Genomic DNA, 11,823 nt, shown 5'->3' with positions numbered 1-11,823 from the left:
GCAACAAGATAAATTTAAACTGTTTTTTTTTGTTTCCTTAGTATTATCAAATTGGAGTGCTGCTTTCCTTAAGAAATTTTAGCCAGAACTAAATTACAGTAATACTATACTATATAGACATAAAAAATAGTTCAAATTTATCCTATTTGACACTTATTAATTATAAATTTGTCTGATTTTTTTGTCTTTCTATTTGAAGAAACAAGACACAACTATATATGTATCAACCATTATGTACTTTTGCTCATTTACGTTTTATAAACAATGAAAGATAATTTGGCAAATCACATAAATTCAAGTCAAACACATTTTAAGGTGTATTTACAATAAAAGTGCGTCCCACTTTAATTATGAAGATACATGAGAGTATTTTCCAGTATTTTTTTACTAACTTTTACACTCTTGGTTTCAAGGATATATAACATGATAGACTCGTGGTTTTTTATTTTTCCCCTCCTTTTTGTTTGGTCATGTATTTTTTTTTCCCTATACAAAATCTGTATTTAAAATGTTTTCTTTCCATAATAAAAAAACGATTTCTTTTCTTTTTTTTGGTTGCCCACCGTATCTCCCAACTCGATAGACCAAGGACTAATCCGTCGCGAAACGGAGCTCCATTTAAGGGTCTGTCGCTGGCCAATGGGTTGCTGCATGTACAAGACGGAATTTGAACTCCCGACACTTGCTTAAGCGGACGGATGAGCTGACCACTCGACCAACCCAAGTTGGTTAAACGATTTCTTTTTTTTTTTTTTTTTTGGTAAAATGTTAAACGATTTCTTTTCTGTGAATTGATAGAAATAGATTTTGAATCGGTAAAGGCCCAAAATGATCATATCTTGAATTGGGCTTAGCCCATAAAGGTTAGGGCACTACTACGACAAAAAAGAAAATTTCTCATTCTTTACTTCATTTACCTTTTCCCTTCTCCCAAAATAAAACACACCAAAATTAATTGAAAGGATTCATTCATTCATCATCGCATTCGCAATCATAATAATCATTGCAACACACCGAAACTCAAAATTCCAATCCAATTCGATCTCCATTATTCTGAGTTCATCATTAAACCCAATCTTACGGTGTAGAATCGATGGATCTGGAAGTAGTTGGTCGCCACGCCATGTTCTTCGACGACGACGCCATGGCGGCGTTTGCAAACTCGCCGGAGGCTCTGGTTGACTGGAACTCTCTCTCCATCGATCGCTACGACGTCCGCCACCTCCTCTCCGGTCCTCTTCCGCCACGCCCCAAGCGCCGCCCTCCTCCGCCGTCTCTCGAAGCTGACCTCGATTACGAACGCTACCTCGATCTCCCTTCGTCTTCCTCCGAAGATCAAGATCAAGCGCCAGGTATATACATACATACATATAATAATGCCTCTGTTTGATTTATTTATTTAAGTGTTTTTTCTATCTTAATTTCATGATTCAGTTCTGTTTATTAATGATGATTTTATGCTTTGAGCTGAAATTGCTTGAATGGGATGTGTCACCTATGAGTTTCTGTTCTTATACGTTTTTTTCCCTCTTCATTTTAAAACCGTGATTTTCGTGTTGGTGTTTGGAGAGAAACTGGAATTTTCTTTTTGTGCGAGTTGAATATAAAATATAGTGAAAGGTTTTAATGAATCGCGAATAGTTTTCTGTTATTACTCTCCGACTTAAACTTGAAACTAATAAGGTTAACGAAGTTTGTTCAATTTGTTCTTATGTTTGGACAGATTGATATATTTGGGTTTCTCATACATACATGACATTTAGTTCACGCAAATAGGGGATGGTGGGTTGTTGTTTTGTGCAACTTCCACCTTTAGGCTATGTACAGTGTTTCTTGTTTGTGCAACAACAGTCTCCATATTTGCAGGATGGAATGTTATTTGCTACGGTTCCTGTGTCCGAATACAAGTAAGGATGTTTTCACCTGGCTTCCATTTACCCTCAGCTTCTTCGGTGTTAGTGCCGTTACTCTTGGAGGTGGATGACTTTGTTATAATTGAGAATCATATTAGTTCTGATTATGGATTTCATCTTTCTTTATTTGTTCAGATGATGATTTAGAAGCTGGGAATTCAGCTGGCTTTCATGCTGTTGCATTTTCATATGAGAATCCCAACGAGTCCGCTGTGATAAAGGACGATGACACTGAGACTGGTTTTCATCCTCAATTCCCAGTGCCAGAGAACTTGCTCAATAACCTGGTGAGTGACCTTCGTCATAAAAATTTTCTTCGTGTGATTTTCAAATGTTTAACATATAATTGACCTTTCTTGTTTCTTTTTTTTAACCAATGTGATTAGGTGATAACTGTCTAGGGTACATATGTTATTCTAAGGCTTACAATGTCTAAGTTTCAGATGCTTGGAGCATAAATGGAGTTCTTTTGACTCAAGGTAGCCATTCACAGGCACCTTGATTCCTTTTGATGTCATGACAAGGGGTCGTGCAGGTGGGATTAGGATGATATAAATACGTTGGTTCTTTACCTGTTGAGAGCAATGGGATGAAAACATTTCTACATAAAGTTGTGTTTCTTGATCTTTATGATTATCCAAGTATATGTGAGGTTATCTTGTGTCTGTTTACTCAGATCTTTATAAATATTCCTGCTTGGCATGACCCTTTTAAATCCAGAGTTATATTAATCTGTAATTAAAATTTATTGATGAATATTCTTTTTTTCTCTTCTTTTTTTCCCCCAGCCTCCAAATGAGAAGGTCCATCAGATTATTTCAAGGACTGCAATGTTTGTCAGCAAACATGGAAGCCAGTCAGAGATTGTTCTTCGAGTGAAACAAGGAGATAATCCTACATTTGGGTTCCTCATGCCTGATCATCGTCTTCATTCATACTTTAGGTATCTTGTTGATCATCAAGAACTTCTGACAATTGACAATAATGGAAATTCATCTATGGACAAGAATAGAAGTCAGGGTCTTGATCAAACAGGTGGTGCATTATCCTTGCTTGGATCTGTATATGGATCTGGAGAGGATGAGGAGGGTACAAACGAGAATACTCAGGAAGTAGAGAGAAAGGTGTGTGAGGATTCTGTTGGTGCTGCTAATAATGCTTCCACGGAAACAGAGCAAGCAGAATCTTCTTCAGATGCAGCAAAGAAGGATGGAAGCATCTCTAAAAATCCAGTATCCTCTTTGAAAGAAAAAGTTCCCGTCATAAGGCGCAATCATTCTATCAGCAATGTCAAGGCAGTAGCTGCATCTAAGGAAAAGACAAGTGATGCCTCAGATTCAGTGACTAATGCAGCGGACAAGTCACATACTCCTGTTCCCAATACAACTAAGATTAGTCTCCCTATCGTGGAACCACCATCTGACTTAAAGAGAGCTATTGAGAAGATAGCTGAGTTCATCGTAAATAATGGCAAACAGTTTGAGGCTGTTCTTGCTGAACAGGATCGTGCTCATGGAAGGTTCCCATTCCTTGTGCCATCAAATCGATATCATACATACTATTTGAAAGTTCTTCAAACTACTGAAGAGGTGTGTTTCTCAGATCCGTTAGTTTTTCCTCTAATTTATCTGTTTTATGTTAAAAGCCCTCCTGCATCCTACTGAAATAAAAATAAAAAAATAAGAACAAAAGATCATCAGCATTGCCCTAACATCGGTTATTCTTTTTATACTATATTTATATTATATATTCCTTTTACTTGGGTTTTTTTGCATGTTTATGACATGAATGAGCAAGGCTCATCTAATGACATGTCATTGTGATACGAATCTCCGAGACAGTCATGGCTTCTTTTCTGTTTGTAATTTGTGAGTTTCCTTGGGCACTAAATTAAAAACTTTTTAGTAATGGGTTTCGGAAGAAACTCAGGCAGTGAGTACATTCCTTTAATTTTTTTGGATGCTTCCATTTAGTTTATTTTATGATGTTTTTAATTTGAATGTTGAGCTTCAGCTTACTGGGCTTTCTAATTGCATGCAGTCTAAGTTATCAGGCAAGGTCTCCGAAAAGCAGAATTCAGCAGGTCGTGCAGGTGAAAGAAACACTGTACGCGAAGAAAGTGATAAACATTCATGTGGATCTCTGGGTTCTGATCTACCATGTGATAAGGACCGGAAGGAGAAGTTCAAGATGATTGTTGGCAGCAAGTCAAAGAAGGATGATCAAGATCAGATTCCCCAAGACAATCAGTCTCAAAATGTAGTAAGCGTGAATGCAACAGCAGCAGCAGCTATTCTTCAGGCTGCCACTAGGGGTATTAAAAAACCAAATTTAGAACTCTTCACCAAGACATCAAGCAGTAATGGCCAAGGTCTTGGAAGTGATGGTGGCCATTTGTCCAGCACTGGGAGCTTGTACTCATCTCAACTCCAGCGATTGGTTGAAAGTTCAAATCTGAAGGTAGACATAAGTGGTTCTGCCCGGGCTATTGCTGAAACAGTAGCTATTGCAGCAGCGCGGGAGGCGGACTCCTCCGAAGCACATATGACCAAAGAGGAGAAGCTGAAGGCTGATAGATTGAAACGAGCAAAGATGTTTGCAGCCATGTTAAAAAATGGAGTTGCTCCAGTTAAAAGTGAAACCACACGGGGATTATCAGTTGATCCCCCAGGCTCTGGACTTTCAGGTTCTGATGCTGAGGCTGGGAGTCTTGTGGGTAAAGAAAGGGAAGGAAGTTCTGTTCCATTTGATGTTGATAATTCAGATAGAAGTCAAAAGTCTGAGGAGAAGCATTCCGTTGATAATTCTGATACAAGTCACAAGTCCAAGGAAAAACTCGCCATTGATAATAACGAGCAGCAGAAATCGAAACGGAAGTACCGTTCGAGATCTGGAAAACAGGAAGAGGAAGAGGAGGAGGAGGAGGAGGAGGAAGAAAACACAGAAGACAAAAGGGATCACAAACAATCGAGAAAAAAACACCGATCTCATCGATCTTCACACAGCAGCCACGACAGGCATAAGCACAAGCACAAGAGAAAACATTCCTCCTCCAAAGACAGGTATTCTCACAAAAGGCATAAGGATGACAGCTCCTCCGACGAAGAGGATCACCACTCGAGGCATCATCATAAAAAAGATAGCTCCGATGATGATAAGTATCGTTCCTCCCGGCAACGGCACAAAGAGAATAACACGTCAGACAACGAACATAGACGTTCTCGGCATCGGAATAAGCATTACAGTTCATCAGACGATGATGAGCAAAGGCATAGAAGCAGAAATGTAAAGCACAGGAGCAGATATCATGCAGAAAAGGAAAGGGACCTTGAGGAAGGGGAGATAGTAGCGAAATCAGACAAGTCAAAAGCCAAAGAGGTTGGAAGTGATAGCAGGGAGGCTTCTGTTGCAAGGGTACCATCCCAATCTCCAGAAACAACTGAGGTCTCTGATGAGCTTAGAGCCAAAATAAGAGCCATGTTGATGGCCAACTTGTAAAATTCGCCTCTTAACGATTTATATTGTATCATATTATTCATACTTAACAATCAGCCCATCATATTTGTGTTGTTTCATGCTGAAATCATTCGTTTTTACTTTTTAATCATTCCGTTGTTAGTAGTAAGTTGTGAATTATTGAACATCTAAGTTGCGCTTAGGATAATTGTTTTCGTGGCTCGTTGTTCATTTAATAGAATCGTGACAATTGTGAACCTTAAAAAACGTCCAATATAATGTAAATAAGGAATTCTTGGTTGAGCAGATTTATGTGAAGATACCATCACATTCTTGGTTGGACATCAAATAATTAATGGGATCATATATGATCTGCAAAGCCAACAAAAAACTAAGCCAAGAAATTCAAGTATTGTTTGTAGTCCATGATGTATGCATACTGTTTTCCTAATGGTGGACATGGATCTATCAATCTCAGATTAGTCAATTCAACACACCCATTATAAAATTATAAAAGATAGAATAAAATCTTATAAAATATGTGAAAAAGAAGAAAAATGAGGGAAATTTCTTCAAACCTTATTGTGTGTGAATGTGTGGTGGATACTAATCTAGTAATCTTATTTGACTTCCTCAAACAACTGTCTTCAATTTTCTAATTATTACACACATTATTAGTTTTATTATTAATTCATCATTATCATTATTATTTTCCCTTTGTAAGCCTATAGAAAAGTGCCATTTGGACACTTACGCACGATCTTACCTCAACTTCTCAAATCTGAAAAAAAAAAAAAAAGTAATACAATTAAGTTTAGATCAAATAACAAATTGGTCTTAGTCAAAACCCTTTTTGTTGCCGAGTCCATTGCAAAACTCTCTGTCTCTGACTTGTACTTATCACACCCTTCTCTCTCTAATGTTTCTCCATTCTCTCTTCTTTTGTTAGAAAAAAACAAAAACAAAAACAAACCAACTACATGACTCTTCTTTGATACTCATCCAACCACTGTCTTTGTCCACAAAACCATACTCAAAATCATTTGACACCATATCTCTCTTCTTTAATTTCATCTCTTCTATGATCTTCTTTTACACATAGATTATTATTGATTCATCAAAATTCAATAAAAGGGTCTAAGCCTATTTATATGATCAACATGGAAACCGCATGGAATAATGATAATGATGATGGCATTGACATGATGGATAAGTCTAGTCATCATCATCATTATCATCATCATCATGATCATGATCATCCACATTCTTCCTTCACTGACCTACATCATCATCATCACCATCATCAGGTCATTGATGAGATGGATTTCTTCGCTGAGAACAAGAACAAAAATGATAACAACAACATCCATGATAATATCCAAGATGATCATGATAATAATGATCATGATCATGATGAAATGGTGCACAGTTCTATGGAGCTTCATGTAGATGTAAGAAAATTAATTTTTTTTTCCTCCATTAATCATCCATATATTGTTTTAATTTTTCTTGTTATATATATATATAATTGTGTAGACTAGCTTAGATCTTCGTATGAAGAACACAGATGGCAATAGCTCATCAATGGAACCATCAGAAACTATGGATGACAAGAAGAGTAATGATGTACGTTTATTAGTTATTTGTGTGTGTTCTTAATTATTAATTTTAATTATATATTAATTAATAACATCATTTTTAGGGTAAAATACTGAATTAGTCCCTACGTTTAGGTGTAATCTTGTTTTGGTCTTTTATTTGAATCCAAAAAAGTTTTATTTAACTTCAATTTAGTCCCACCGTGAGGTCAAAGATAAATAATTAACGAAATGTCCTACATGACAGCAGTATAAGAATAAGGTCGATAATTTAGAGAATAGGTACAAACTCCAAAGACACAAAATCAACTGTGGATGCATGTATTCAATACATGTATTTAAATTTTTTTTTTTAGTTTTATAGAAAATATTTCATTTTAATTATAAGAAAAATGATAAATAAATGTATTGATGCATCAACGGTTGATTTTGTGCCTCTGGGGCTTATACTTATTCTCTAGATTATCGATCTTGTTCTTATACTGCTGTCATATAGGACATTTTGTTTTTTTTGGTGACTATAGGACATTTTGTTAATTATTTATCTTTGACCACAGGTGGGACTAAATTGAAACTAAATGAAATTTTTTTTTATTCAAATAGAACACTTTAAACCTTAAGGACCAAAATAAAATTACACTCAAATATAAGGAACCAATTTGATACTTTATCCTAATTTTTAAGACTAATTTAATTTATTGTTATTTTCTTGTAGTTGGGATTGCTAGCAGAATTGCAACACGTGAATGCTGAAAATCAAAGATTGAGAGAGCTTATTGAAGAACTTAACAATAACTATAACACCTTACACATGCAACTTATCAACCTCATGCAGCAAAGGGATCAAAATCATGCGGTAATTACTAATTTGTAATTTCTCTAATACTTTTTAGTTTTTACTTAATCCAAAATCAAATAAAAAGAAATATCAATATATAGTAGTGCAATTAGTATATTATCAAGCACAAAATGAAAGTGCCACAACTAGTGCATAAATAATTAAACTCGAAAAATGCTATTTGTACACTAAAATCAGCCACTATAAATACATGTATGATTTAATTTATTTTTAATGTGTATTTGTATTCAAACATGTATTTTATATCAGTGACTGACTTTGTAGCTGACACGTAGCATAATCCATTAAACTCTCACAGATTTTATTTAACGAATGATATATAAAGTCAAACATTAATTTTTTTTTTAATAATTGTTTTATAAAAGTACTATGTACATACTAAAAATTAGCTACGAAATCAATTACTATATATTTATATATAAACTCATGTATTATATAATTTATTTTTAATTTATATTTAAATATATTTTGTGTAGATAACTCATTTGGTAGTTTTTTTTTTTGTAATGTAATATAATTGTTGATTAATACTTTTTCAATGAATGTTTTTATGTTTAAGCAATTTATTTATAAAAAGAAAAAAATATTATTTTTTAAATTTAAACTTGTAATTTTAGTGAAGTAAAGAGAACTGCACATGAATTTTAAAGTAGTTGGAAGTTTTAACATAGGAAAGAAAATTAATTGAGAAAAAAGAAAAAACTAAAACATGTGGTTTTTATTTGATTGTGTTATAGATGAAGCAAGACATAGAGGAGAAAAGTAAGAAGGAAGATATGGTGGGAAGAACATTCCTAGACATGGGTGTTGCTGGTTTTGGTGAAAAGGATAATGATCCTTCTCAACAATCTTCAGATATCAAACTTGGAGCAGGAGGAGAAAGCAAAAGCATGGTTGATAATAATAATAATAATATTGTTTTGGAGAAAGACAATAATAATAATAAAGTTGATGGTGGAAACAGAGAGAGAAACACAACAATGGTTACTGATGAAGGATTATCAGGTTGGCTCTCTAACAAGGTTTCAACGAGGTTGAATTCTTTCAGGGATGTTGATCAAGCTTCTGAAACCATGTCTATGATCAAGAAAGCACGTGTATCAGTGAGAGCAAGATCAGAATCTTCCATGGTAATAACCAACCATATATAATCATTCTTAGATTTAATATTTTATTTTGCATATCTTGAAATCGATACTATTTTAATAAATACTTAATAACACTATTCCTCTACACATCATTAAATAATTTGACACTTTTGATTAAATTATTATCTAACACGTTTGATTAAATTATTATCTAACGGCTATCAATTATCGACTTTACATGAAATTAATTGATAACCACACATGAGTTTCCATCAAAATCCAAAGTGTTCTTAATTAATTATGTATTTACATTAATTGTTTGTTGATGCAGATTGCAGACGGATGCCAATGGCGAAAGTATGGACAGAAAATGGCAAAAGGAAATCCATGTCCGCGAGCTTATTATCGTTGCACCATGAGTACTGGTTGTCCTGTTCGCAAACAAGTACTATACACTTTCTTTTCAATTATTATATTAAATATTAATATATTATTTATAAAAAAAATTTCAAGTGTGCCGTTTTACCAATGTTTCAGTGATTTTTAATCGTTGATTTTAATTATAAAATATATATATATATATAATTAAGATTAACGGTTAAAAATTACTGATATACCGACTTCCTTATTTATAATGTGGTCAAATATCTCAAAAGTCTTCTATTTTTAGTTTGATTTTTTTTTTTTATCATTTTCAATGTTTTTTACTTTTAGATTTTGTGAAAGAGAATATTAAGATTGTTTCCTCTTTTCGCTTCCCTATTTTCGTTTCTTTCTTAACAAAATCCGAAAAATGGAAATAGAAAATAAAAACACAAATTAAAAGTTATATTTAGAATTGGTTTTTATTTTTATTTTTATTTTTCATACTTTTAAAATTTTATGAAAAAAATAGAAAATAATAAAGAAGTAAAGTATATTTTTTATTTTTAAAGTTTGATAAAAGTTTTAAAAATATTTTTAAGTTTTATTTTGTTTCAGTTTTTATTCCACAAATTTTTAATTTGTAACAAATATATTCCCGATAACTAAATTTTAAAAATATTTAAGACCAATTCAACAATAATACATGATAATTATATTTGATTTACTTGTGTTAAAAGTTGTTTTTATGTAATTGTTGTTGAATTGGTTCTAAATTTTTTAAAAAGTTAATTGTCATAGGTATATTTGATACAAATAAAAAAATTTTAAGATAAAATTGTAATAAAATAAAATTTAAAGATATTTTTAAAACTTTTATAAAACGTTAGAAACAAAAAGTATACGTTATCCGTGATAAAAACTAGAGATACATAATCAAAAGTAGTGTTGCTTAAAATATTAACTATAGTAGAAATTAAGGTTTGGTTTGGTAAAGCTTTTTGAAGGGGTGCTTGTGCTTTTTAAAAGTTCAAGCACCTCATTTTGTGTTTGGTAAATAAAAAAATCATGTGCTTGTGTTTGCAGCTTTTAAAAGATTGGGATACTTTTGAAAGCACCTAAGATAGAGCTTTTTAAAGTTGGCTTGTGCTTTTCAAAATTTAAAAGTCTAATATAATCTCACATATTAACTAATTTTCAAATTTAATACTTTCATTTATGTCTATTATAGTATTTTTAAATTTTAAAAACTATTTTACTAAATGCAATTATTGTTGCTTGTATTTATTAAAAGCAATTTTTAATTTGATTTATCAAACATAAATACTACAACTTTTAAAAAATTATCTTTTAAAAGTTAGCTTTTATAAGTTACTTTTGAAAAGTAAAAGCTTTATCAAACTAAGCCTAAGTATGATTTGATGATAGGTACAAAGGTGTGCTGAAGATAGAAGTGTGTTGATAACAACATATGAAGGCCAACACAACCATCCACTCCCTCCAACTGCCAAGGCAATGGCCTCAACCACCTCTGCCGCCGCCTCCATGCTCCTCTCCGGTTCGATGCCAAGCGCCGACGGCCTAATCAACCCCACCATACTCGAAAGCGCCACCCTTCCTTGCTCTCAAAACATGGCTACACTCTCAGCTTCAGCTCCATTTCCAACCATAACTTTGGACCTAACACAAACCGCCACAAATAATAATAACAATAATAACAACAACAACTTTAACCCAAATTCTTTAAGGGATTTGCCTAATAATCAAAGCCAACAACTTAGTCTCTTAACACCCCTTTTGGCTCAGAAATTTATGTCAGCTCCAAACATGTTTGGACATGTTCTTAATGGTGATCAAAGCAAGATTATTTCAGGATTACAAGGATCAATTGACACAACAACAACAGGTTCATCTTTTGCTGATACAATAAATGCTGCAACTGCTGCTATCACTGCTGATCCTAATTTCACTTCAGCTCTTGTTGCTGCCATATCTTCCATCATTGGAAATTCAACACATCATCATCAAAGCAGTAACAATAATGATGCATGAGATGACATTGAGAAGATCATCATCATCACAAAGTTAATTCAATTTTGTTAGTGTTTCATTTAATTAATTTAATGTTATTATTATAGCTAGCTAGCTAGGCTCATCACATCATCAAATTCTAGATAGGTAGAGACAAATTTAATTAATTAGTGAAGTTCATAAAATTGATGAGTCATTAGTAGTGAGTAGTAGTAGTAGTATGTAGTATCAATCCATATTATTTTTTTGGTAATAAGCTTATTAAGGTTAGTGACTAGTGATGAGTTAGCATGACCAGTCATAGTTGTAGAATCCACAAAATAAGCATATATTAAATGCATTCTCTTTTTCAACTTATTATTGTATTTAAAATATTTTTTCTCTTATATTACGTAATATTAAACTTAAGAACATTTGTCAACGAGTTATAACTCAAATGACATAGTCTCTCTATATTCAACTAAAAGTCGCAAATTCGAGTCTCTTTAAGAAAAAAGGAGTAATAGTTAATGTTA

The 11,823-nt window shown here is 33.1% G+C and overlaps 2 protein-coding genes across 9 annotated transcripts; both read left to right on the top strand.

Moving 5' to 3' along the window:
- Nucleotides 1-906: 906 nt before the first annotated feature.
- LOC107608912 (SWAP (Suppressor-of-White-APricot)/surp domain-containing protein) lies at nucleotides 907-5,502 on the top strand. 8 transcript variants are annotated; one of them, XM_016310694.3, is made up of 5 exons: nucleotides 926-1,352; nucleotides 1,867-1,907; nucleotides 2,049-2,200; nucleotides 2,702-3,502; nucleotides 3,954-5,502. In XM_016310694.3, the coding sequence occupies exons 2-5, from the start codon at nucleotides 1,868-1,870 to the stop codon at nucleotides 5,409-5,411; spliced, it is 2,451 nt and encodes an 816-aa protein (XP_016166180.1). In that variant the 5' UTR covers nucleotides 926-1,352; nucleotide 1,867; the 3' UTR covers nucleotides 5,412-5,502. The 8 variants fall into 8 exon arrangements, with proteins under 8 accessions (XP_016166178.1, XP_016166180.1, XP_020962584.1 ...); XM_021106925.2 differs by having other exon boundaries at nucleotides 1,215-1,352; nucleotides 1,724-1,907; XM_016310692.3 differs by lacking the exon at nucleotides 1,867-1,907 and having other exon boundaries at nucleotides 907-1,352.
- An 875-nt stretch (nucleotides 5,503-6,377) lies between these two features.
- LOC107606432 (putative WRKY transcription factor 31) lies at nucleotides 6,378-11,700 on the top strand. Its single transcript, XM_016308497.3, has 6 exons — nucleotides 6,378-6,820; nucleotides 6,906-6,995; nucleotides 7,683-7,823; nucleotides 8,564-8,956; nucleotides 9,246-9,359; nucleotides 10,706-11,700. The coding sequence occupies exons 1-6, from the start codon at nucleotides 6,521-6,523 to the stop codon at nucleotides 11,327-11,329; spliced, it is 1,662 nt and encodes a 553-aa protein (XP_016163983.1). The 5' UTR covers nucleotides 6,378-6,520; the 3' UTR covers nucleotides 11,330-11,700.
- The last annotated feature ends 123 nt before the right edge of the window (nucleotides 11,701-11,823 follow it).

This window comes from Arachis ipaensis, chromosome B7 (genome assembly GCF_059453495.1).
Source record: "Arachis ipaensis isolate K30076 ecotype BB chromosome B7, ASM5945349v1, whole genome shotgun sequence".
Classification (NCBI taxonomy): domain Eukaryota; kingdom Viridiplantae; phylum Streptophyta; class Magnoliopsida; order Fabales; family Fabaceae; genus Arachis; species Arachis ipaensis.
The sequence above is the reverse complement of the archived record's forward strand: the minus strand, read 5'-3'. Positions and strand labels throughout refer to the sequence as shown.

Coding starts and splice junctions, on each gene's coding strand:
- LOC107606432 (XM_016308497.3), top strand. CDS start 6,521: ATGATCAACATGGAAACCGCATGGAATAATGATAATGATGATGGCATT. Junction 6,996..7,682: donor ATGACAAGAAGAGTAATGAT/GTACGTTTATTA, acceptor ATTTTCTTGTAG/TTGGGATTGCTAGCAGAATT. Junction 8,957..9,245: donor CAAGATCAGAATCTTCCATG/GTAATAACCAAC, acceptor TTGTTGATGCAG/ATTGCAGACGGATGCCAATG.
- LOC107608912 (XM_016310692.3), top strand. CDS start 1,094: ATGGATCTGGAAGTAGTTGGTCGCCACGCCATGTTCTTCGACGACGAC. Junction 1,353..2,048: donor AGATCAAGATCAAGCGCCAG/GTATATACATAC, acceptor TTATTTGTTCAG/ATGATGATTTAGAAGCTGGG. Junction 3,503..3,953: donor TTCTTCAAACTACTGAAGAG/GTGTGTTTCTCA, acceptor AATTGCATGCAG/TCTAAGTTATCAGGCAAGGT.